The 26,970-nt window shown below is 31.2% G+C and overlaps 1 protein-coding gene across 3 annotated transcripts; it reads left to right on the top strand.

The window, feature by feature from the left end:
• Positions 1 to 107: 107 nt before the first annotated feature.
• Positions 108 to 26,746, top strand: LOC115879310 (probable low-specificity L-threonine aldolase 2). 3 transcript variants are annotated; one of them, XM_030896071.1, is made up of 8 exons: positions 108 to 195; positions 520 to 789; positions 4,903 to 4,977; positions 5,212 to 5,381; positions 9,153 to 9,373; positions 11,416 to 11,552; positions 24,123 to 24,234; positions 26,467 to 26,746. In XM_030896071.1, the coding sequence occupies exons 2-8, from the start codon at positions 546 to 548 to the stop codon at positions 26,654 to 26,656; spliced, it is 1,149 nt and encodes a 382-aa protein (XP_030751931.1). In that variant the 5' UTR covers positions 108 to 195; positions 520 to 545; the 3' UTR covers positions 26,657 to 26,746. The 3 variants fall into 3 exon arrangements, with proteins under 3 accessions (XP_030751931.1, XP_030751930.1, XP_030751929.1); XM_030896070.1 differs by lacking the exon at positions 108 to 195 and having other exon boundaries at positions 366 to 789; positions 24,123 to 24,245; positions 26,467 to 26,583; XM_030896069.1 differs by lacking the exons at positions 108 to 195; positions 24,123 to 24,234; positions 26,467 to 26,746 and adding an exon at positions 15,906 to 16,579 and having other exon boundaries at positions 375 to 789.
• The last annotated feature ends 224 nt before the right edge of the window (positions 26,747 to 26,970 follow it).

Raw genomic sequence — 26,970 nt, 5'->3', positions numbered from 1 at the left:
GAAGCCCTCCGTAGCCGTAATAATTGAATATATTTACATTTTGGTAATGTTGTGTGGCTAAAGCACTTTAATTATTATTGTCAAATTCACCTGAAGTGTAAAACTGATCAAAAAAGATCTTAACTTGTTCAACGCTCCAGAAAAGGTCCGGCGCTCCTTTACACGGCGATATAAATTACATATTTTCCGTCCATGGTAAGTAAGTTACTTATGTAAGTGTTTTGTAACTGCGATTTTTGCGAACACTGAAATTCCGTATTTTGTAATAATCTTTTGACTGTACCAATAACTGTTGAAAATAGACAACAAGATCATTGTGAAATACAACTGCCAGATAAATAACTCTTGTTTCTCATATCGCGTCAAGCTTTTCTGATATTGCCTCATGCCACTCTAATTACAACAAACCAGACACCACAACATATAAAGAGCTGCTCTACCTCTTATCAATTTTATTCTGAAACTATTCCTTGACTACACTTGTCTTTGTCAGTACCAGTCAAACTTTCTATCTTTTAGCTGAGAGCATTTTTAAAAGTCTTAAAATGTACGAAAAAATTAATGTGGATCTGATGAACAACACCGGAATTCGCGTGGTGGATTTACGAAGTGACACCCTAAGCAAACCTACGCCTGAGATGAGAGAAGCTATGTATAGGGCTACTGTTGGGGATGATGTCTATGGGGAAGATCCAACAGTAGCTGAGCTAGAAAAAAGGGCTGCAGAATTACTGGGTAAAGAAGAAGCTGTATTTGTAGCGAGTGGTACCATGGCTAATTTAATTGCAAGTAAGTTTTTACAAAAAGAAAATCATAAATAAACGTAGGTAATTTAGGAAGAAATAATCATTCAGTACTTTGCTAAATAATAAAATATCCATGGGATTAACCATAAAAAATAGACCAAAACCTAAATGTTAAGATATTTCCCGTCACCCGTCACCCGTCACCCTTTCTAGAGTTCTAACTTAATTTTAATTTCTCTACCGTATCAATTTTATCTTTTGTTGTGTAATTTATTAATTAGTGATTCCAACATGTGTGTGTGTGTGTGTCAATACACTTGATAATCTTTACCTTGAAATAATAATTATTATTTATCTCTGTTTATTTGTACTTAGTTGGTATTATCTAAATGTTAGCTCTTCTATTAGTAAAAATTATTTAAGTGACCTGTGACCTATAAATTTAAATATGTTTCCTATTGATAAATTTAGGCCTTTAACACTTTGATAACATAAAATCTGGTTTAATCCAGCTGCTCTTGTTGCATGTACTTTAACAATCATTAACAAATTGTTTGTATTCATATACCTAAATTGAGATAAAAAGAAGTGAAATGCTTGAAGAAATAAAGAATCATCATTTGAAAATGTTTTGATTTATTTTCGAATCTAAATTACTTCATTAAATACTGGTTTTTTGACATTGTTCGCATAAAGTAATTATTATTGAACGTTGAACATGTAATTTTTCATAATAATCCTCTTAATAACAAAAAAAACGGTACGGATTTGTGATGATTTTCGGCAATATTACAAAAACACTAGACCATAATATAGATAGACTTTTTCTTTTCAACTATCATGTCAACATAAAAAGAATAGCCATTCCAGTAGGTTCCTTTATCCTCCCTATTTTTTCTTCAAGAATAGAAGGAGATTAAAATTTATAAAATAGAAAACAAATTTCTTGCAGTAGAGGTATATAATAAAATTATATAAGGATTCTTGCCACTTAACTGCTAATATAGAAATTTAATTCTAGGCTGTGTTTGTCATAATGCGGATCAACCTGCTCTCACTACCGGTTTCGGAGCCCTACTCCATCATCAGGTGAGCTTGGGAGATCCACAAAATGACAACCACAGCGCAGAGATAGTTAATTCCGACTTGTCGGAAAGTATCGGTTAGATATTAAGTCCCGAACGGGAAATAGCGGCCTGCGTGCAATGGTAGTACTTTCGTACCACCGAGGCGCAACTATCGATAGTAAAAGGATGGTAAAAGGTAGTGGAGAGCAGGTTGATCCGCATTATGACAAACACAGCGTAGAATTAAATTTCTATATTAGCAGTTAAGTGGCAAGAATCCTTATATAATTTTATTATTAAAATTTATGTTACATGTATAGTTGTATTTTTAAATTTATGTTACATGTATATATATGTATAACAGATGGTTTAAAACGTCAGCAAGATATACATAGAGGCTCCCTCAGACTTCCTTCAAATTTGATCGCGATTATATAATCGTCGAATTAATCGTGGAACTCTCTCCCCAGCGATTTAAAAATACCGAACAATTTTTAAATTACAATGAAAGCTGCCTAAATTGGAATTTACCCGGTATTATATTGTACTTTAAATCAAATTAAAACTTGGCCCAAAAAGTTATACAGGGTGAGACAAAATTAATATTGAACATTGGTCACCTTTAAAAGCAAGTTACTCTTTTATTTTAAATGGAACACCCAGTATATTATTCCGATATTCAATGGGGAATTCATGTCTTTTCAAAATACTCTTAAGGTGTCTACCCCTCAAACAAAAATGTTCCTAGATATTTTCCTTTTTATGATTTAGTGTCAGTAGATCTTTATTATTTGATAAAATCTAGGTGGCTGGTGGTATGTCTGACGTTACTTCAACATAGTTGTTGGGTAGCTGTCTAATTAGTCCAACTTTAGCAGCTAGTTATCATTTTGTGTCAGTTAAAACATAAAAAAAGTCTTAGAAATTTGCCGAATATGCTGACTTATCCTATATCAGGGAGAATTGATATGATTCTATGAGTTGGTGAATACAGTGTGCGCATTCACTAATTAATAGAATACTTAAATGCTCCTGATTTTATCTAGTCTGGTTTTTTATGGGGATATGTTAAAGACAGTGTTTACAAAACTCGACCAAATATTGTCGACAATATGAAGAGAAATAATTGTAGCTGCCTTTTGAAGTACAACTTCACATATGCCTTTTAAAATGAAAAGATTTTTTGAAAAGAGAAGCATTTTATGGAGTTAACAGGAAAGGAAACATTTTGAGCATTTGATTTCATCTAGCTAATTTTTGTCACATAATCATAGGTTTAAATCTAGTTTTAATTCTGTAATAATTAATTCTAATATAATTTTTATTACCGTTGAGTATTTTACATCCTTTAACTTTTGTTAAATTAACAAATGGTATACCACGGCCACCCCTAGATTTTTTCAAATAATAAAGATCTACTGACACAAAATCATAAAAATTAAAAAAATCTAGGGAAATCTTTGTCTAAGGGTCAATAATAATATACTTAATAATACCGTGCTGACAACTGTTACTTTTGGGTCGGCATTTACATGTGTGGAAGTAAATCGCATAGGGATCTTATTAAGTCGGAGTGAGAGAAATGCGACCGACCGACGCGACGCGCAAGTAAAGTAAAATCACGATCGCAAACCGCTTATTTTTAAAAGACTTTTTTTCAAGAGATAACTAGATAAAATCATTAGACATGTTTCTGAGCATCTGAAATGGAATTATAAGGATATCGTTAGGGTGTCATTTTTTTTATAATGAGAAAACGTCAGTAATCGCGATAATTTAAAAACTCAACTTTTTAACACATAACAGGCCATAACTCAAGAACCACTTTAGATATTGAAACTTTTTTTTATTTTCAAGATCTGATATTTTACAATATGTTTACATAAGAAAAATTCGATAAGGTTGTTTTTTCCATTCAAAAATTGTAAACAATCCATCCATTTACATTTTCAGCAATCGTGTAATTTTTTTATTGATAAAGATTTTCACATACTGTCTACAAAGAAAATACAGCAGAAATTTTAACAAAGTTCTTGAAAAAACTACAATCTATTATTTCTAATAGATTTCGAGATATCGATTTTTGAATTCAGAGTTCTAATAGCGCGACCACTATCGAACACCCACTCAATTCCACTTATTTTTACCAAAAATGCAAGTGTTTCTAGCTTGCACTTTAAAAAATTCAAGCTATAGGGAAAATTACAACGACTCGTTAATAAATAAACAAATTAAGTATCACGAGACGTAATTAAATCGTGAAGCTGAACGCATGACGTACACCTTTCCCTAGAACTTTAAGTACTGACAGAGGTATTGATTGGGCGACAAATCTGCTATATCCCCTTCCACGTCTCTTAGCGATGTGCACAGTTTCTCGGTTTATTTCATACGTTTGGCAACGTGTTTATTATCCTCTCTTTGTTCTTTGTTCAGTACATTATAAACGCATTGTACTCTTCTTACATACGGAAATCTCGACCCAAGACTAACTTTTGCGAGCCCTTAGTATAACCTTAATAATATTTTGAAGATATATGAATTCCCCATTGAATACCGAAATAATTTACTGGGTGTTCCATTTAAAATAAAGGAGTAACTTGCTTTTAAAAGTGGCTAGTGTTTCATATTAATTTTGTCTCACCCTGTATAATTTTCGCATAAAATTTTAATTTGGTTTAACATCCAATGGTTATTGTAATTAAATATCAGGCTCTACAGGGTAAATTAAAATTTAGGTAGCTGTTATTGAAATTTAAAATTTACTCTTTATTTTCGCAAAATGTGAAATATGTGAAAATCCTTACACTTTAGGCATATTATGCTTCTTTAATAAAACTCACTTTTATTTTTCTCCTAGAATCCGAAAATCAATTCATATATAGGGTGTTCCATTACAAAGAACACAACTTTGATATGTACCTTTTTTGGGTACACCCTGTATAACTCTATATAAACCCCAAACTGACATTTTAATTATTCGTGCAACTCCTGCTTGCAACTTTGTACTTTTAAATTTTTATGAAATAGGGTTCTTATTTTTTTATGGTATTTAGTTGTTTTATTTAGATTTTTTTTTATTATTTCAGTAATGGTTCATTGTAACCAAAGAGGCAGCGAAATCATATCCGGAGATTGTGGTCACACATTCAAATTCGAACAAGGTAATGAAAATAGTGCATTTGATCACTGCTATTACATTGATATACGAGTGATGTTGCAAAATAATGCTTTCGGCTTACATTCGTAATTTATATTTTGAAACATATAAATGTTTATATAAATAAAAATGTTGTTTATGTGAGTTTATTGTATCGGTCACGATTAAATGTTACCCTTTTGATCTTTATTCATAAGGTCTTTATCAACAATTGATTATCACATGAAATTTTTTATAGGTGGAACGGCTCAAATAGCCGGTGTCCATACGGCAGTGATTAAAAATAACGAAGACGGCACATTTAGTATCGATGAATTGCGCAAGAGGATTAGAAAGAACCCCGACTTTCACGAACCTATATCATCCCTAATCATCGTTGAAAATACTCACAACATATGTGGCGGAAAGGTAATGGTTCAATCAGTGAACAAAAAAATTAATAAAGGAGTATATCAACATATATGCAAGATTGCCAGAGCCAGAAGGTTTTAATACAGGGTGTGTAAATATTTCGTAATTATGGAAACAAAATTACCTTGACACAATTTACTTATGGTAACGGTAACGGTCGATTATTAAGTAAAATATACAAAGTACCGCAAAAAGATAAATACAAAAGTTATAGGGTTTTTAAATGTCTATTAGCAAATTTAAGTATACAGGGTCGGTCATAAAGTTGCGTCACATCAAACTTTATTTTTTTTAACTCCCTATGTATTATTGCCTATTTCAATTCTTCCTCCAATTTTCAGGAAAAATCTTTATATACATAATGTACCTAAATTCAACCATTTCCGAATGATGAAGTTTTGATTTTAAAATGTTAAACGTAAATTTAGTAATTTCCTGACTTGAAATAATCTCATTTTATACATCTATAAATACTAACTTAAGAACTAATGTCAAGCATCATTAAATATCACAGTTACGGCAGAATGGAATCGTTAAATGAAACCGAACACATCGAGATTAATTAAATCGAATTGTTTAAGTGATATTTTCAAAAGTCAATAACTCGGAAACGGTTGGTTTGAGCCAGTTTGAGGTATATTGTGTGTATTTCGATTTTTGCTTAGAATATTAGGAAGAATTAAATGCAATAATATACAGGGGGTTCCATTTAAAAAAATTAAACTTTGATGAGCCACGACTTTATGACCGATCCTGTATACTTAAATGTATTATTGACCAATAGACAATTAAAAACCCTATAACTTTTATATTTAACTTTTTGTGGTACCTTGTATAATTTTACCTAATAATTGACCGGTACATATCAGCGACCCTGTATAAAAGTGCTGCGTTTGTCCGATAGGGTGCATTAAATTTTAACAAACCAAATGTGGATGCAGGATTATTACGCTCGTCACATTTTTAATCAAAATTTAATTTTTACGTATATTCATAATAATATTCATTATAATAAATAGGGGTTGCCATAGTTCAAAGTTTTTCCTACTATATAGGTCCGGCAACAATGCGTCGGGCATCTGTGGCTCCTATAATAAAAAAAAACTTAGGAATTTTGGATAAGCGCAAATCTAAAGTATGTATCAATAACCGGATCGGAATGATTTTTAGCCGCCATACCAACAGGTATGGTAGGCTCTATTAAGATCGGCAAAAAAAAAGTTTTTTTAATTTCACTCAAAATGAGTTATTTGGGTCATAAATGACCTAAATACAAAATATTTTCATGGTGTCTGTCTGGCTGACAACGATAACTCAAAAACCGCTAAACCGATTTTAACCTAATTTGGCACAAAAATACTGTGACATCCGAGAATCTGGCCATTAGTTTTTGGTGGGGGTGGGGGTTGGTAAAATTTTAAAAATCGTAATTCCAAAATTACAGTAGCTAGCAAAACGCGATTTTCAATTTAAGATTAGGAATAATATTTGCAACAAAATTTGTAATAACATCAAAATCAGTCAAAGTCGCAGTTTTTGAGATAAAAAAATTGGAAAAATTAATTTATAATATATTAATAATAATTTATTTAACATATTTTAGTATGGGCGGCTATACGTGCCTCCCGGCGCCAATTTTTTTTAAATGGAACAACACCCTGTATATTATTTGCTTCCGTTCTCATCACTTTATAGTAAACGCCACGAATATTTGGGAGTGATTTATCGGTCGCTACCATGTGAACTAATCTGTTCAAGGTTACATAAAACTTAATTCCAGTGCCGTGGTGTTTCAAGTCATTATAATAATCAATATATAATCTGTTGTAATTTGTTGTTTTAACTGTCATCTTGTCAAAACATATATTAGGCTAAGGAAGGAGCATAATGCTATCCATGTATTCATGCATGGTGGGCGGAAAAAGCACCATAAAAGCACTCTAGGGTGGGGATCCTTGACAGTTCTGTTTGACGATTCATTTGACACATTTGAATTTGATTTGAAATTTTGTGGATTTGTCAGTCTTTACGGAGCTTATTTTATGTTACTTATTATTTATTCTACTACTGATAGTTGTATAAAGGTAGTAAATCTAGGTGGAAATTGTGGCAGAACTTAAATTAACAGTGACACTATCGCGATTTATCGAAAAAGATTCTAAAATAGTTGGTTGTGTAGCGTGCGGTAGATCTCGGCAAAAATTGAGTGAAATAATGGAACAACTTTTCGCTAGTAAGTGACTATATAATATACATACGTGTAGTAAACCGATCATTTATGAAATTCACTTAAATTAACTAAATTATATATTTTTCTTGCATTTTAGCTTTTATTTATTACTTGTCAAAGATTAGATATCAAAGAATTTAGATACGTTAATTTGACTTACCTGCTTCAGTAGCGTATCGGATGTTTGTGTTAATAAATACTTATTATAACTTATCTATTTTTATTAGAATTATATATTTTTATAACAATTTTAATAACTACCAACATTTATTCACAACGTAAAATAAAACAACAAATTATTGAGTCTACCCCACGTCTACCCTACATCATAGTTTTACATTTTTTAAATAAAATTAGAACGACACTGATAAACCGGAATTTAAGTCGGCCATATTTGAGGCCCATCGCGGTGTACCTAAGATTTTTGATATGCTCCTTCCTTAGTCTTCTTATTCAAAGATATTGGGTTATAAATATAAAATGGAATACCCCATTGGTCGCACTGCAAGCACACCAATGGACTGACGCACAAAATCGAATCAATCAAAGAAACGCGATATAGTATCGTCTTTGTCAATCACGCTAACATTTTAGAATAAGTAGGAGGAGCGCATGCAGATAATTAGACCGGGCCTTTAAAAACCTACGTCTGCGGTAAAAATTTACGTTTTTAATGTAAAAATGATAGCGCGCGTGTCGATTCTAACTTCATCAAGCGATGAATCACTCCCAAACATTCGTGGCGTTTACTATACATAGATATTATTAAATATGTTCTGATAGTTTCAGAAATATTAATATATAAATAAAAAAATGGAACACCATGTTATTATTTCTTTGTTAGATGGATAATTAAAAAACGAACATTTTTTGTATTTAAAGCATTTTAGAATTTTTGGCGGTTCAATTTAAAAAAACAAAGTAAAAACTATTTTGTATTTTTCGACATTTCCTGTATATTTTTTTTAAAAAGGCTGAAAAAAATATTTTTTATTTATTTATTGATTAATATTTCTGAAACTATGAAAACATATTTAATAGTATCTTAGGATTATGTAAAGTGATCAGAAAGGAAGCCAAAATGCAATAATATACAGGGTGTTCCATTTAAAAAAATCATCCCGATCCAATCACACTTTTTTGAACCACCCTGTAGAAGTTAACATACTTTCTTTTAGAAGTTAACATACTTATTTTTAAACACGAGCGAAATTTCGCTCGAGCGATCGCTCATTATTGAAATCGCTTAAAACTTGAAACTCGAGTACTCGATTATTGAAATCAATCAGTTTTCCCATCACAAGGAAAAACAAAGAGAGAAAAACAACTTGAGTAATTTTAATTCGCATGAATTCTAAAGTATCAAGAGAAAAGTCTAACAAACCTGACAGATACAGGCTTTTTGACGTCACATCCGTCTTTAAAGTTTAAATACCAAAACCAGTTTTGCATTTGACTCCTTTCTTAGTTTTTTATTCAGTCAAGCCAATGAGTTATTCTTCAAGTTTTAATTGTTTTAATAAATCGCTTTCATGCAGGTCTTACCCCTGGAATGGCTGGAAAAGGTGCAAGCTGTTGCTCACGAGCACAACATACCTGTCCATATGGACGGAGCAAGAATGATGAATGCCGCTGTGTATTTAAACGTGCCACCTAGTAGACTAGCGAAAGACGTCGATTCTGTATGCTTTTGCCTCAGTAAAGGACTGGGTTGTCCTGTTGGTGCCATCTTAGCTGGAACCAGCGGCTTCATTGCAAAGTAAGATACAAAAATGTCAAGATTTTAGGTTGTATGGGAGGGGAGAAGTTAATCACCGCGACCTTATAAATCTGTGTCCTCCTTTCTTGAGTTATAACTCATTATACAGTTTCAGTGTTTTGACGAAAGCCTGTATCTGAGACGGTTTTCCAGAGTTCTCCATCTCAGATATCAGTCGTACCAAAGTTATGAAACGAATGGTTGTTGTTTCGGCGCACCCAGTGATGATGTGTTCTAGTGTTTCTCCATTTTTCCCATGGAATTTACATTCGTCATTTCTTAGCTTCAATCTATTGAGGTATTCAATGAGGAGATAGTGTCCTGTTAAGAATCTCGTGACAATCTGAAGATAGTACTTACTTAAATGAAGTAAGTCCAGAGAAATTTCTTAGAGCATCTTAGACAATTGGAGGATTCCTATTTTAGGTTATAGATGAGGACTTCCAGATTCTTGAGTTCTACTTTAAGTAAGGGAAGCAGAACGATTCTGTTCCAGTTAGTGGAGTGTTCGCTCCTTTTCTAGCTAGATCGTGTACTTTTTATGATTTGGTAGTTTGGCACTGAAGTACGAGTACTTTATTTTCTTTGCCTAACTTGTTCAGGCATTCTTTGACCACCTTCGAATTGATGGTTACTGACTTGATCGCTCTTAAGTCTGCTTGACTATTGGATAAGATGGCTATTTCTGGTTCTCGAAGGATCTTATTTAAGATAGGTTGTACTCATCTTTTGATAGGGTAGATTTCTGTTTGAATAATACTGTGGTAGGTGCCCATTGGTTTGGAGTATTAACGCGATGCCAAAAACATCATTAAATCTATGGTTCTCCAAGTAAGGCATTAAAATCTTGTACTTGGTCAGGAACATTTGTAGATAATATATACTTCTTTCTTTTTCATGGTGAAATCAGACTTCAAAATATAAATGTGGGTTTCTTGGCGTAAGGATAGTTCAAAAATGTTTAATTTCTTTCTTTGGTATTAGCCATTGCATAGTATTTAACTTCTTGGTATTTCATTGTAGATTATGACATTAGCAGTTTAGCACCAAATTTACTGCAAAAAATGTCGCATTTCGAACACAGCTAAAGCCTGTCGCGTCATTCATGTTTTACTGATGAAATCCTCCTCAACTAAAGCAGTGCCGCGCATAATAATTACGCAATATTATATACCGGGTGCGTCTCAAAAGTGGCTCACCCCTATAACTTTTTTATTTTTTGAGACAAAAATACGAGATTAGGTATGTTAGTATATGACATAAATTAGGATTGATTGTCTTATTCAATTGTTTTCGGTCACTTCCTGGTTTCACCGGAAATGACTACAACTTTTGATTTTAAAATGGCATCATCGGTATTTTGTTACTTTATTCGATAGAAAATGACACTCTCAATAGAACGACATATCATATATATGTCAACTTTTGACATTTTCGAGTATGGTTTATTTGAGATTGCAAGATGCTGTTCATAACTACATTTTGACTCGAAATACCAAGTGTGTGGTACCAAATTATTTGTAAAAAAATGCCTTTTCCAAATATGTTAATGAGCCACTCTCGTTTCATTTGAAAACATTGAGATATGATTAAAAATACGACTTGGACATCTTTTAACCGACCAGGACAAGACACTAAAAACATTAGACGATCAAACCTATTTTTCCAAGCTTCCTTGATTAAAAATTAGTGTTTTTAACTCAGCCATGGCACTCTACATTGAAATTTAAAATAAAATTTTGTTTTAAGCGAAAATGTCAAAAGGCAACATATGATATGTCACTCTATTTAGAGTGTCATTTTCTATCGAATAAAGTAAAAAAATACCGAGGGTGCCATTTAAGAATCAAAAGTTGTAGTCATTTCCGGTGAAACAGGAAGTGACCGAAAACAATTGAATACGTCGATCAATCCTAATTTATGTCATATACTAACATACCACATCTTGCTTTTTTTTTATCTAAAAAGATAAAAAAGTTATAGGGGTAACCCGCACCCGGTATGTTAGGTTTTAACCTGCAAAATTTTGTTTTTAATTATAGTGCAAGGAGAGTAAGAAAAGCCATTGGCGGTGGCTGGAGGCAGGCCGGCATTATTGCAGCTGCTGGACTAGTAGCTTTGGACAAAATGATTGACAGATTGCGGGAAGATCACGATCATGCCTATCAAATAGCTAAAGGTATATCATTACGCTAATTAATGGGATGTAACAATTGGGGTTAAAATAGTTGGATTTAATCTAGTTTTAAGCTTTAAAATATTGGATTAATTCATTCTTACTGCATTAAAAGTGATAAAGAAGTAATCTGATATAGTGTAATAACCTATTTGGTGTGTCCAAGAATTTTAGACACGTAATTTTTTTAATTTAGGTTTCTCTGTATTATACCTCATTAATTTTAGTTTTTCACTCGCATTTAAGTTAATTTTGTATGATTTGTTTTTGATAAATATAATGGGTTTAAGCATATTTTTACTAATAGAAATATAAATTAAAAACAATTAAAAATATGATTTCATATTGTGGCTGTGGTATCAAATATATACCGGGTGCGTCTCAAAAGTGCTCACCCCCTATAACTTTTTTATTTTTTCAGATAAAACAACGAGATTTGGTATGTTAGTATAAGATATAAATTAGGATTGATAGACAAATTTAATTGTTTTCGGCCACTTCCATAAGATTGAGATATTATTAAAAATACGATTTGGGTAACTTTAAACCGGCCAGGGACAAGACACTAAAAACATTAGACGATCAAATCTATTTTTCCAAGGCTCCGTGATTAAAAATAAAATTAGTGTTTTTAACACAGCTATGGCACTCTAGATTGAAATTTAAAATACAAATTGTTTTTGAGCGAATATGTCAAAAGTTGACATAATATGATATGTCATTCAATTCAGAGTGTCATTTTCTATCGAATAAAGTAAAAAAATACCGAGGGTGCCATTTAAAAATCAAAAGTTGTAGTCATTTCCGGTGAAACAGGAAGTGACCGAAAACAATTGAAAATATCAATCAATCCTAATTTATCTCATATACTAACATACCAAATCTCGTTATTTTATCTGAAAAAATAAAAAAGTTATAAGGGTGAGCCACTTTTGAGACGCACCCGGTATATTACGGCTAAAATGGATACTTGGCTAGTTTTCAAACTAGCCAGCTATTTTGCAAACAAACAACACAACCAACACCACAAACTGACACCTAACCAACAAAATAACAGCGCTTTTTGCAAAATAGCTGGCTAGTTTGAAAATTAGCCAAGTATCCATTTTAGCCGTAGCATAATAATATATAACATTTACTTTTTATGCTCAACAACTTTTTAAGTAACTTTTTCACATATTTTGAGAAATTAAATCACTTTATTCTTGAGCAAATTTTGTATTTTTGAAGCTCCCTCATTATAAAATGGAGATTTTTATGAAGTATAACATTTTCTGAGTAACCTAAACCTAGAACCTAAAATAAAAAAAAAATACATATGTCACTGTGTTTGGACGCCCACTGTATATTTTAAAACTTAATAATATTCATTTTGCCAACTTATAGTGCCAGCAAAAAATTCGAAAACATATATTTTTTATTATTTAGCTTTCACATAAAATAATGTATGCACACAGATGAAATAACTCCAATTCAGCATAGTATCATAATATGCTTAAAACTTTTAAGCTGTTACTTTTTTAGATAACTCAATAATAAAAATAATTGCATTTGTTGCTATGTTTTTCGTGAATAGTGTATAATATACAATACGTTCTCGAAAAAAGAGCGCGTCGGTGTGGAAATGGCAATCGCTTTATTTCGTATACAAAATTAAATGGTTAACTTGACGCCGTTTTTTTTATCGCATTGTACAATTCATATGTAATACGATATTCGTAACTTGAAAAATGGATATCATCAGAATACTTTGTACTTGAAAATAGTTAAAAGAAATCAGTTTTAAGATTAAATTTTAAATTATAGCTGGGATGAATGCTTATAAAAAACGCAAATACTAACATAATTTTAAACAAAATAGTGGTACATAGTTAAAAAAATTACTAACATCAATAAATTGATATTAACAAAATAACGAGTTGATATATACAGGGTGAGTTCCTACGATATTCTCTATGGGTATCTCGGAAACTACTGGAGATAGGGAGTCGGTTAAATGGGGAAAGAATTGCAGTTTTGTGGGATCATAAATATGCGTCTTTCAGATTTTTGAAAAAGTTCATGGCTTACTAGATATTTTGAAAAAAACAAATTTCGGCTATTTTAAAAATTGTCCCTAATTCCATTATAAGCTATTTTAGACAAAAAGTTTTCAGATAAAAGTTGTAGATAATCACATTCTTAATGAGACTGTATCCTCTGCTTTTTTCTAAAGCCTGTCATTTTTGACATATGACACAAACATAGGTTTTTTTAAATGGAAACCATAGTTGACCATGGCTTCATAAAAAGCGCCATTTTTTAAGCTTTTCAGCGATATAAGCTATAATATGTTTTCTTCGAAAAATTACTGACTTATAGCCAGTTCTTCTCATTTTTAAACAATTTCACTTAGTTAGCCATGGAAACAAGTTTAATCGTCTTTGCTCTCATAAATGTGAAGCTGTCACATCCAAACTTTGCAAATTAAAATAAATACAAATTGTAAATATGAATTTTTCAAATGAAGAAAAGCGTGTAGGATTATTGGTTCAACTTTTCTTGACCATACATTTTCGAGGATACGTTGACCGGTGAATGTTACGTTTTTTTAGAGAACGGCTTTCAAGACATGTTAGAAAAGTTAAATTTAGTTATAGCCAATTCTTATCTTTCTTGGCTAATTTCACTTAGATTGCATGGTATTCTTATTCTGTTATGATTTATAACTTATAAAAAGTCAGAATATATTACTAAACGGTTCTTTACAATTTACATTACACAAACTAAGACTTAAAAAAATAATATCACTACATACACTTTAAGTTATTTTAAAAAGTGTTCAAAAAATCCGCCATTGTTTTGAGTTGCATGTTTTTAAAACTGAATTATTACCTATTCTCATAGAAGGACCGGTCGACTTAATCAAACTTCTCTCGTACCGCCAGTTCGAGTGCCTCTCTTAATTCATAAGTTCCTTTGTAAACCTTATTGTTAACTATACCGCATAAAAAATTCTAAAATGGATAGGTCAGGTGATCGAGGAGGCCCATGCAATTAGTCCACCTCTATCTATCCCTGCGTTTGTATAATTATGATATATACATAAATAATAAGAGTTTATTTTTTTTCTTTCATTTTCTATATAGACTGGTGGTAGCAAGGCGGCTGCGGCTTCAAGAATAAAGTGCCTGAGAAAGCCCACCATGATGAGGCGAAACGTCGCATAATAAAAAAAAAGTTTCCATTTTCAATTAATAAAAAAAAACCTCATACCCAAGAAAGGAAAAAAAATATATATATACATAAATAATTTTTAACATTTATTTTATTATGAGGGGTGGGGGGTGGTGTGTCATAATGAAAGTCATGTTGGAACCACTCTATTGATGCGCGATCACACGCGATCTACACGCTTTTCTTCATTTTAAAAATTCATATTTACAATTTTCGTTTATTTTAATTTGCAAAGTTTGGATGTGATAGCTTCACATTTCTGAGAGCAATGGCGATTGAACTTGTTTCCATGGCTACCTAAGTGAAATTGTCTAAAATTATAAGAATTGGCTATAACTCAGTAATTTTTCGAAGAAAAGATATTATAGCTTATATCACTAAAAAGCTTAAAAAATGGCGCTTTTTATGAAGTCGTGGCCAACTATGGTTTCCATTTAAAAAAAACCTATGTTTGTGTCATATGTCAGAAATAACAGGCTTTAGAAAAAAACGGAGAGCACAGTCTCATTAAGGATGTGATTATCTACAACTTTGATCTGAAAACTTTTTGTCTAAAATAGCTTATAATGGAATTAGGGACAATTTTTAAAATAGCCGAAATTTGTTTTTTTCGAAATATCTAGTAAGCCATGAACTTTTTCAAAAATCTGAAAGGCGCATATTTATGACCCCACAAAACTGCAATTCTTTCCCCATTTAACCGACTTTCTATCTCCAGTAGTTTCCGAGATACCCATAGAGAACATCGTAGGAAACTCACCCTGTATAAGGGTGTCTTTGTTTAATCAGCAATATAATAGGTTAAGTAAGATAATAATTCATTCTTAATGAACAGTTTTATAATATTTATGTGTTTTGGACAATTCTTGGATATGAAATTAATTGGGATGATTTAATTCGCTAACTAAGGAGACTGGTGACTATGCTTTTATAATTTTTAAAGCGACCACAGCCATATTTTTAACTGAATGCACGGAATATGTATGATGGGTTAGTATTAAAAATACTTAATATAAATGCACGTCAACAATAAAAGGTAAGTAAGGGATACATTTTAGACTCATATTGCATGAATTTAAAGTTAATTCTCTCTATGGTTGTTTTCCATTAAATAAAATGCCATTTTATGATTTTTTCCAGCCATTTTCGCAATGCATTCGAACAATTTCCGAGTGGACTTGGCCACAGTGCAAACAAATATATTGCTGATGTACATCAACCGCAACAAGATTCAAATCAAAGAACTTCAGCGCAGATTGCAGACAGTTTTAAAGACAGACAGTGTAAAGTGCAGTGTTAGATCTATGTCGCTAAATTACGATTGTATTAGGTTCACGTTCTATTGGGAAATCAGTGATGAAGATGTACAAATGGCATGCGAAAAAATCCAGTTGGTTATAAAGGAATATGACGATATGCTTAGGGTACCATGCTAAAAACTGTTTATTATTTTAAACGTATGAATTGTTACATCAGCTATTGTAAAAACTTTTTAGTAGTGTGATATTTTAAGAGTATCGTCATTATGACACAATATAATGCTGTATTTTTATCTTTTGATTTACCATTTTATAATTCAAGAAGTGAAGAAATACTGCCAACCAAGAGTAAATATTTTTGTTATTGAACAATATTTATCTCCTAAAATTTGCAATAACCTTTTTAAAGTAATATTTATTAGACAACGCAAATATTAGGAAATATTATTTCTTAATATTATTGGGTGTCAGTGTATAGTGATTATTTTATATATTGTTTATAAAAGCTTTTATATGATCGTTTATATGCTTTCCTAAATAAAGTTCTATAACTACTTTTGTTTAATTTCTAGCCTCAGATATGTATATGCCGTATATAGTAACTTAGTAACATTAATTTTACTTTTCTTATTCTTTTTTTCACATACCAGTTATTTTATTTATTTGACATGTTCGAATTTAAATAATTTCTTAGTTTGATTTATGATAAGTTATGTCTTCTTGCAGAACTAGTTAGTTATAAAATATGCGTTATAATTATGTGGATGATGTTTATTGTCAGAAAATGCGTTTTTCTATACAGGGTGCTACAAATTCGAGGTACGAGCATTGGGGACGAGCATTCTCGGGAACCGTAATAGATACGAACATAGTTAAATTGGGGAAAGTTGCGCTTTTGGATGTTCACCAAGATGCAATCAAAAAAGTTTTAAAAATTTCAAGGATTGCTGAGTTTTTTGGAAAAAAACTGATTTTTTTGAAAATGAATTTTATTTTTTCTTGTCGTTACTTAAGAAAATCAAAAAACTAATTGCACGTTCTTATAGCCACTTTATAAGGGCTATCTTAGAGTATTTTTAGATTTTCAAATTAGCTGACAATTTTTGAGATACAGAGGTCAACTCAATTTTTTTAAATACGGACCTGCATTTTTTATTTCAGATTTTGAAAGAATTCGGTCTCCTGAGTAGTCTGAGTACAATGATATGCCACACTTAATATTTTTTTTTGTTTCGGACATTTGAACACAATTTATTTAAACTGATTTCAAAAAAATTTTCAGTCCCCTCTGGCTGTTTTTTTTTAAATATTTAATCTATTTATCGTTGCGTGGGGTAAAACATTGAATATGGAAAATCAAATGCAATAAAATAACAAAAAATAATATAGAAATGAATACATTCACGTCATTTGCAAAAGTGAAATCAATACATCTCAACATTTACAATAAAGAGTACAAAATGCATTCGGAAGTATAAGAAGAAAGTTCAAAGAGCTATAAATAAAATTGAACTAAAAATAAATTTGTGCAATAGGGAGGGTGGTAACTCTTGCAAACATGTAGAACATTAGAAACTAGTTTGTAGAAGTTGATTTATTTATAATAACAACGATTAATATTACGCATATTGTTAGATCGCACACTGAGATTTCAAATTCATAATAAAAAAAATTAAAAATAATATCTTATTGCTGGCCTAGATATAATTTATTTGAATCTTCCAATTGGCTCGATTTTCCTTATTCAATGTTAATTAGCGCTGATCAATATTGTTGCGATGAATATAATCAGATTAAGTAATTTGAAAAACCAGAGTCGGACTTGAAATTATTTTAAATAATAATTAAATATTTTGTTGTTGTTAAGGTACCGAAAACAAAAAAAAAATTAAGTTGGCCTCTATATCTCATAAATTGTCAGCTAATTTGAAAATCTAAAAATACTCATCAGATAGTCCTTATAAAGTGGCTATGAGAATACGCAATTAGTTTTTTGATTTTCTTAAAAGTAACGACAGGAAAAAATAAAATTCATTTTGAAAAAAATCCGTCTTCCAAAAAACTCAGCAATCCTTGAAATTTTTAAAACTTTTGATGGCATCTTGGCGAACCTCCAAAAGCGCAACTTTGCCCCAATTTAACCATGTTCATATCTATTACGGTTACCGAGATACCAATGCTCGTACCTCGAATTAGTAGCACCCTGTATATGTTTTTATTTTCATTTATAAAAATACTAAAAATGATAAATAGAGTCTCAATTACGAAAGAAAAAGGATTGAATTAGAATAGTTATATTTAGCAAAAAGATATGGGCATATCCGTAGCCAACCAATATTTAAATATTAATGATAAAATTTCTTTATTTTCCAAGTCTTACAATTGCAATAATTTATAATAACAATAAATCTAAAGTTCATGCTTTAGATAATGCAAATATACAGTTTGAGTCTTAAATAAGTTGCAAATATTTTCAGGGTTGGTAGATCTCCATATAAGAAACATTTTTTTTCTTTACCGTTTTTTAAATAAGTCCAAAATAACCTAGTTAGCGTACATAGTGGGGCATTCCGATGCGAGATGCTCGCCGCGATGCATCCTACGCACACGTTTTAAGCACTGTTTTTAGTAAATGCACGTAGGATGCATCGCAAATGTTTCGTAGGATGCATCGCTATGTTTGTACCCTTTTGGGGGTACTTTGAAAATTTCCAAAAAAAATAATTTTTTGCTTAAATTTTGTGAACCACTGAATGTATTTTGGTTTTCTTTCTTCTAAATTTAATCTACTACCTATGTTGCCATATTTCCCAATTTTTAACTAAAAATTAAAAAAAAATCAAATTTTTTCTCAATAAATTCCGAATTTTCAAAAAAAATTTTTCGCGAAATAACTTCATAATCGTGTTTCTGAGCAAAATATTCTACCCTAAATGTTATAAAATAAAAATATTTAATGGAGAAAATTATATATTTAAACGTATTTTTGACTGCCCCTAAAATATTTGCACTTATTTAAGACTCACCCTGTACAAGAATAATCCATTTCCAGAAAAATATTTTTCCCGAATTTTAAACTACACCATTTAAAAATCCTTTTTACTCATTATAGAAATTAACTGCAAATTACAACCTTCTTAAACCAGTGAATTTTGTTTCTCTAATTTCAATGTAAGCATTCAGCCATGTTCAAGGTCATGAAACTGCAATTTCTATTTTATAAATGATCCCTCAAATATTTCTATGGCATAAGCAACTCAGTAAACAATAATCTGTATAATTGTTATTTTGTACATTTCTGTTAAATGAACCATTGATATACATTTAAAGAAATTTAAACGACTTGACACTGTGGAGCGCTATTCTGTACAATCGTCGGTGTCGGTAAGTTACCGACATCTATCGGTACGTACGGCCAATGAGCGTCGTGTTAATTATTGTTGTCATAGTTTTAGCTGTCATTAATAGGACATATAACAAATTTGTACCGACGACTATCGGTATCTCTACCGTGGGGTTAACAAGGGCACGGTAGAGATATCGATCCTCGTCGGTACAAATTTGCGATATCTGTCATAGGGCCGATCGATAACTATGACAACCAACAATTAACACATTTTTACTATATACAAATACGTACCGAGAGCTGTCGTAACTTACCGATACCGACGATTGTACAGGGTGTCCCACTAAGAATAGCTCTCGGCTGTATCTCGGAAAGTATTAGCCGTATGGGTTTGCGGAAAAAAATACTTATAACTAAAGATGCTATGAGAAATTGCTGGAAATTATTTTCAAGTTTGTAGAACGACCGCTAGGGGGTGCAACTGCAACAAAAAATAAGAAAATGGAGTTTTTACACCATTCTACCTAGATAAGGTGTACTATAAGTAATAGCTTCATAATCTTCAGTAAATTTAGAATATTTTTTGTTAGAGCCATTTTCCCCTCTCTACCAAAATAAAGTGGTGGGGGAAGGTTAGATCTGTTTTTATTTAAATATTAATAACTCTGGACTGGATGATCGGAACCCAACAAGCGAGGGCTCGTTTAAAAGAGCGTTTCTTACTCTATATTGTATCATATAAACAATAATAATAAGCTCTTGAACGTAGACGCTAGGGGGCGTTGTCTTACAATTTAACAAACATTGCGCGTTTTTTCAAAAAAATTAAATGCAATAGTATATGTAATTTTAACTGTTAATAAAGAGTAGTAAAAGCTTAAAAAGTCAGCGAAAACCGCATCTTGATATCTTCTTTCAAACTGAAGATATTAGCAAAATTATAATAAATACCAAAAAGTAAGCCCTTAATTACCTTATTTTTACAACACGGTATCAGTAGCCCTCTTGATTATGCCCATTCCAACAAAAAAAAATAAGATAGAAACAGTTAATTTATTTAAAAATCGACGAAATACCAGAATACCATAATACCAGAGGTATTATTATCTAATAATTAAGATATTAATAATAGTGAACAAGAAACGATGATTCAGTGAAGTCATGGTAGGCTTTGGAAAAAGGTTGCTTTTCACGTAATAGTATAAACGTCAAATTGTTATTAGATCAACATTTTGATAGTTTTAGCAGCGTTTTTTTATCTTTTGATTGCTTTTTCGAATTGCCAACAATTTCAACTACTTCAAATAATGAAAATATTTTGAAAAAAGAAATTGAAAGATAAAAAACGCGGCTAAGACTATCAAAATGTTGATCTAATAACAATTTGACGTTTATACTATTACGTGAAAAGCTACTTTTTTCCAAAGCCTACCATGACTTCACCGAATCATATCGTTTCTTGTTCACTGTTATTAATATCTTAGTTATTACATATTAATACATCTGGTATTATGGTATTCTGGTATTTCATCGATTTTAAAATAAACTAACTGTTTCTATCTTATTTTTTTGTTAGAATGGGCATAATCAAGAGGGATACTGATACCGTATTGTAAAAATAAGGTAATTAAGGGCTTATTTTTTGGTATTTATTATAATTATGTTAATATCTTCGGTTTGAAAGAAGATATAAAGATGCGGTTTTTGCTGACTGTTTAAGCTTTTACTACTCTTTACTATCAGCTTAAATTACATATACTCTCATATTTAATTTTTTTGAAAAAACGCGCTATGTTATGGTATAATATAGAGTAAGAAACGCTCTTTTAAACGAGCCCTCGTTTGTTGGATTCTGATCATCCAGTCCGGAGTTATTAACATTTATATAATGATAGATCTAACCTTCCCCCACCACTTTATTTTAGCAGATAGGGGAAAATGGTTCTAACAAAGAAAATCCAAAATTTACTGAAGATTATGAAGCTATTATTTATAGTACCCATTATCTAGGCAAAATTCTGTAAAAATTCTATTTTCTTATTTTCCATAGCAGTTGCGCCCACTAGCGGCCGTTTTAAAAACTTGAAAATAATTTCCAGCAATTTCTTATAGCCCCTTTAGTTATAAATATTTTTTTTTCGTAAGCCCTACGGCTAATACTTTCCGAGATACAGCCGAGAGCTATTCTTAATGAGACACCCGGTACAGAATAGCGCCCCTCTGGCTACTACTGTCCTGTCGTGAGAAAATAATTTGCTAACTTTATTTCAGTTGAGGATAGGTATAGGCAGGGGCACAACTAGACACAAACTTTTAAAGGAGCTTAAGTCTTTTGAGGGGGCTTAGATCACTATAGGATAATACTGATTTGAGGTTAAAACCAACTTTAAACGACCCGCACCTGTCTGAGAGGGCTAAGCCCTCCCCCCACCCCATTGCTGACAGAAATTTAATTCCACAGTTTGTCATAATGTGAATCAACCTGCTCTCACTACTGATTTCGGAGCCCTACTCCATCATCAAGTGAGCTTGGGTCGATTCCACAAAATGACAAACACAGCGCAGAGTACCTAATTCAAACTTGTCAGAAAGTAGCGATAAGTTATAAGTCCCACACAGGAGATAGCGGCCTGCGTGCAATGGTAGTACTTTCGTACCACCGAGGCGCAACTATCGATAGTGAAAAGGCTTTTTTTCAGGCAAGCCAAATTATAAAACGAAAAACAAACCCGGTAGTGAGACCAGGATGGTCCACATTATGACAAACACAGTGTGGAATTAAATTTCTATAGGTATCAGCAGTTAAATGGCAAGCATTCTTATATAATTTATTATACAGGGTTGTTCACCACATACGACACGGAGTATTATAGCTAAACGATTAGATTTTTACAAATTTTAAGTTTTGGGTTCGTTGAAGGACTATTAGAGCTACAATTTAGAAATAATTTTACAAGATACAGAGTGTCCCAAATAAGTAAAAAATGCTATAGTTGTATTTTTTTTAATGGAACACCCTGTATATTATTACATTTTTAGATTCTACGATTGAAATAAAGGTAAATTTTATTAAGGTTTATCACACTTAAACCTTACCGTTTTTGAAATTTTTTCAATTTTGTGAAATTGCAGTAAAAATTTAAGGCTTTCATTTCTCCAAAGGGTATTAAAGTTTTTAATACTAAATATTTACTGAAGTTTATTTATTGATCAGTTATTGTGTTGCAATAATAAAAATTATACTACCTTATACAGAGTGTCTAAAATTTTATCTTAAATAATTACTAGCTTTAAACGGCAATAACTTGTTTAATTTAAATAGAACGCCCTGTATATTTTAGGAGAATCAGATGCATAATTTAATTGTCTACCAAATTGTATTATACCACTTTTTACCTATCCCTTCAAGTTTTCGTAGAAAATGCATTTTCTTATAATTTAGATCTCATTTATCAATATCCCTATGGAATATTGACATTTTAGATTGTTTTTAAAGCAACAAATGTACAAAATGTACAGGCTAGTAATATTATTGTTTTTAACAAAATGATAATATTACTAGCCCATTTGTATGCAAAAAGAAAACTATTTAAATGTTCATAAAAGAGTATACCATTAATTAAATATACCACCATTATTTCCGCCCAAATACTAATTAATTACATACTTAATTATGTTCGTGAATAAATTATTCAAAATAAATGTGGACTTGAATCAGAAATCAATATAATAATAAGTTATAAAAATGAATGTCTCTGTTGTTACAAATAAGCATTTGTCAAAAAATGAAATATCATTTTTAAGGTGTTACTTTTTATCACACTGTCTAATACACATAAAAATTCAGTTTTTTAGTTTTTGGAGCAATTATTATTAATCAACGCAAACAGTCAATTAATGTAGTTTGAATACTGGAATCATTTTAATTGGTCCTTTTTAACAAATATTTAAACAGTTTTTTTTTTTTTAATGAAATAAACAAAGTATATCGAGAATATTAGTATCTGTACTCTTTAAAAATTTGGTACATCTTTAAAAATAATCTAAAATGTCAGTCTTCCATGGATATATTGATAAATGAATTTAAAATTACAAGAAAATTCATTTTCTACGGAAATTTGAAGCTATAGGTAAAAAATGGTATAATACAATTTGATAGACAATTAAATAGTGCATCTGATTCTCACAAAATATACAGGGTGTTCCATTTAAATTAAACAAGTTATTGCCGTTTAAAGCTAGTAATTATTTAAAATAAAATTTTAGACACTCTGTATAAGGTAGTATAATTTTTATTATTGCAACACAATAACTGATCAATAAATAAACTTCAGTAAATATTTAGTATTAAAAACTTTGATACCCTTGGAGAAATGAAGCCTTAAATTTTGACTACAATTTCACAAAATTGAAAATATTTCAAAAACGGTAAGGTTTAAGTGTAATAAACCTTTATCAAATTTACCTTTATTTTAATCGTAGAAACTAAAAATGTAATAATATACAGGGTGTTCCATTTAAAAAAATACAAGTTTGATATTTTTTATTTATTTGGGACACTCTGTATCTTGTAAAAATATTTTTAAATTGTAGCTCTAATAGTCCTTCAACGAACCCAAAACTTACAATTTGTAAAAATCTAATCGTTTAGCTACAATACTCCGTGTCGTATGTGGTGAACAACCCTGTATACCTATACTGCAAGAAATTTGTTTTCCATTTTACAAAATATGTACTTTTATATTTTTTTAGATATAAGCAACCTAAAATCTGAATTATTTCGTGTAAATCTTGATGAAGTACATACAAATATCGTGATTATGCATTTGGATGAAAGGATTAATCCTAAAGAAGTGCAGGCAAGGTAAGCGGTTGGTAAGTAGTTGCCATATTTGATATTAATTAAACTTTTAGTTACGTAATCGAGTGCGCGATTTTTAAATTCATTGTTGCCAACAATGCCATATTCGACGCTGGCGCCGGTCTGACAACTGAAATTTAAATTTCGCATTAGAGATTCAGGTTGTAGCTCAGCTGTAAAAAATGTGAAGTTGCCACATTTATTTATTTCCTGACATTGTCATTCATTTTGGCAGTTTAGTTTTGTATTACGAGTTTTTGGTTTAAATAAATAGCGTTTTGATACTTTAAGCTTAAAAATGTTTACTAGCAGACTTTACAGTCGAACATTGTTCTTTTGAGAACCACTTTTAGAGCGAAGTGTCGAAGATAGCTTAATAACCGTAAAAAACCATCGCAACTTTATTAGAATATTTTGGACGGGAAAGCGGTAGTAAAGGCTCTGTATGTCCTTAAGTGCCGTTAAGAAGGTGAGTTGTGTTGATATAAATAATAACTGCTTATACAGGATGAGTCTTAAATAAGTGCAAATATTTTCAGGGCTGTTAGATCTCGATAAAAGAAACATACTTTTTCTTTACAGTTTTTCAAATAAGTCCAAAATAACCGAGTTATTTTAGTTTGAAAATTCCCAAAAAAATATGTTTTTGCTTGAATTTTGAGAAGCACTGGATCTTTTCTGGGTTTGTTACAACTACCTAACTAAAAAAAAATATGCTACCCCAAAAAATATTTGCACTTATTTAAGACTCACCCTGTATATTTATAATTAATTTATTTTTGTTTCCTACAATATTTTGATTAAAAGAAAATATGTAAAAGTGGGCAACGCTGTGCCGGTCAAGCTTAATCACGTGACTAAAAGTTTATTTGATATGAACTATAGAAATAGTGATGCAACTTGGACGCAACGTAGAAAAAATTTGACATTTTTCTAATTATTAAAACACCAAAATATTTTTTAAACTATTTAAAAATACGTAGGTATATCAATCAGAGCTATATTGTGGCGTTAGGTCATGTTGAACCGATATACTGGGTGCGTCTCAAAGTGGCTCACACCTAGGGAATGCAATCCCGCACCAAAATCTCAATCCGGGATTAAAGCAATCAATCCCGCGGATCCGCAAAATTGCGGGATTGTAAACAATAAATGCTCTTCTTTTCTTTCTCCGATTTTGGGATGAGGTTTGGACCAGGTTTTAGACGCATCGATTGTGATTAAGATGCTATGTGGTTTTCGAAAATATATTTAGCGAATTCTCGTATACAGAGTGTTTTATAATAGTGTACAAATTTGGTCAAGAATTTTTTTTACCGAAAATTTACAATTTTTGAAAAATCGAAATTTTAACTATGTACGACTAATCACACTCTTATAAAACACCCTGTATACGAGAATTCGCTAAATATATTTTCGAAAATCACATAGTATCTTAATCACAATAGATGCATCTAAAACCTGGTCCAAACCGCATCCCAAAATCTTTTTTAGTTCAAGAGATATTCAACTTAAATTTACCCTAAAATTTTGCTTGTCCCGATAATTATGTCCGGCAGTTGATTTAACGAAATTGTCCACAAGTACTAGTTAAACGCTTTTCTTCACTTTCACGTCACGTTGTAAGAAATCTAATAACTAACCTGTTTGTTTCACTTATTTTTAATGGCCAAGCCGTAAGGGGAATCCCCTGGTGTCGGTCCCGCACGGTAAATCCCGCAAATTTGATCCCGCGGAATCACAGAGGGATCCCGCATTTGCAGGATTGCATTCCCTACTCACACCTATAGCTCTTTTATTTTTTCGGATAACAACGAGATTCGGTATGTAGTATATGACGTAAATTAGGATTGATTGGCGTATTTAATTGTTTTTGGTCACTTCCTGTTTCACCGGAAATGACAACAACTATTGATTTTTAAATGGCACCCTCGGTATTTTTTACTTAATTCGATAGAAAATGACACTCTGAGTAGAATGACAGATAATATGCCAACTTTTGACATAATCATCAGACAGACGATCATTTTAATACAAATTTTGTGAAATTGAATCAAATTATCTATTAATTTTTAATTTATTACTTTTCAACATTGCTACACTTTTTCAAACGTGCCCTTCAAATCCTTCAATTTAATAGCTGTTAGTAAGAAGTTTCACTTCAAATATGCGCACGTAGTGCAAACAATTTTTTTTATGATAGACATCACTATATTAAAATTATATTATTTCTAGATTAGCCACAGTATATTCTACAGACCCTGTAAAAGTATCTGTTCGATGTAGCGCAAGAGATGATTGGATAAGATTTGTAACTTGGTGGGAAATCGGAGATGAAGAAGTAGATTGGGCAACGAGAAGAATTATTTCTATCTTACAAGAATTTGAACACAAATTCAAATATCCTCCGAGATCAAAACTATAACAGATAAAGTTAATTGTTTTTCTAGTCAGGCTACCTTTAAGAATCATTTTTTAGAAGCGTACGTTTTAAATATAAAATAAAAGTCCAAAAACATGTCGTATTTTTTATTTTTTATAAGAATTTTTCATATTCTTAGCATGTATAAAAATCTAGATCTATCTCTCTTTAACGTCAAACCTCCGAAAATATATCCAAGAATAATAATAATAAAACAGAAATATATTCGATATCGACTAAATTGGAATTAATGAAAAAGTGCTCTATTTCATGGAACACTAAAATTGATTTATTTTTTATCAATAACAATATTCTAT

Source organism: Sitophilus oryzae, unplaced genomic scaffold, assembly GCF_002938485.1.
Source record: "Sitophilus oryzae breed Bouriz unplaced genomic scaffold, Soryzae_2.0 scaffold_1576_pilon_pilon, whole genome shotgun sequence".
Taxonomy (NCBI): Eukaryota; Metazoa; Arthropoda; class Insecta; order Coleoptera; family Curculionidae; genus Sitophilus; species Sitophilus oryzae.
This window is presented reverse-complemented; position numbering and strand designations above follow the sequence as displayed.

Coding starts and splice junctions, on each gene's coding strand:
- LOC115879310 (XM_030896071.1), top strand. CDS start 546: ATGTACGAAAAAATTAATGTGGATCTGATGAACAACACCGGAATTCGC. Junction 5,382..9,152: donor ACAACATATGTGGCGGAAAG/GTAATGGTTCAA, acceptor GCTTTCATGCAG/GTCTTACCCCTGGAATGGCT. Junction 24,235..26,466: donor CCTAAAGAAGTGCAGGCAAG/GTAAGCGGTTGG, acceptor TATTATTTCTAG/ATTAGCCACAGTATATTCTA.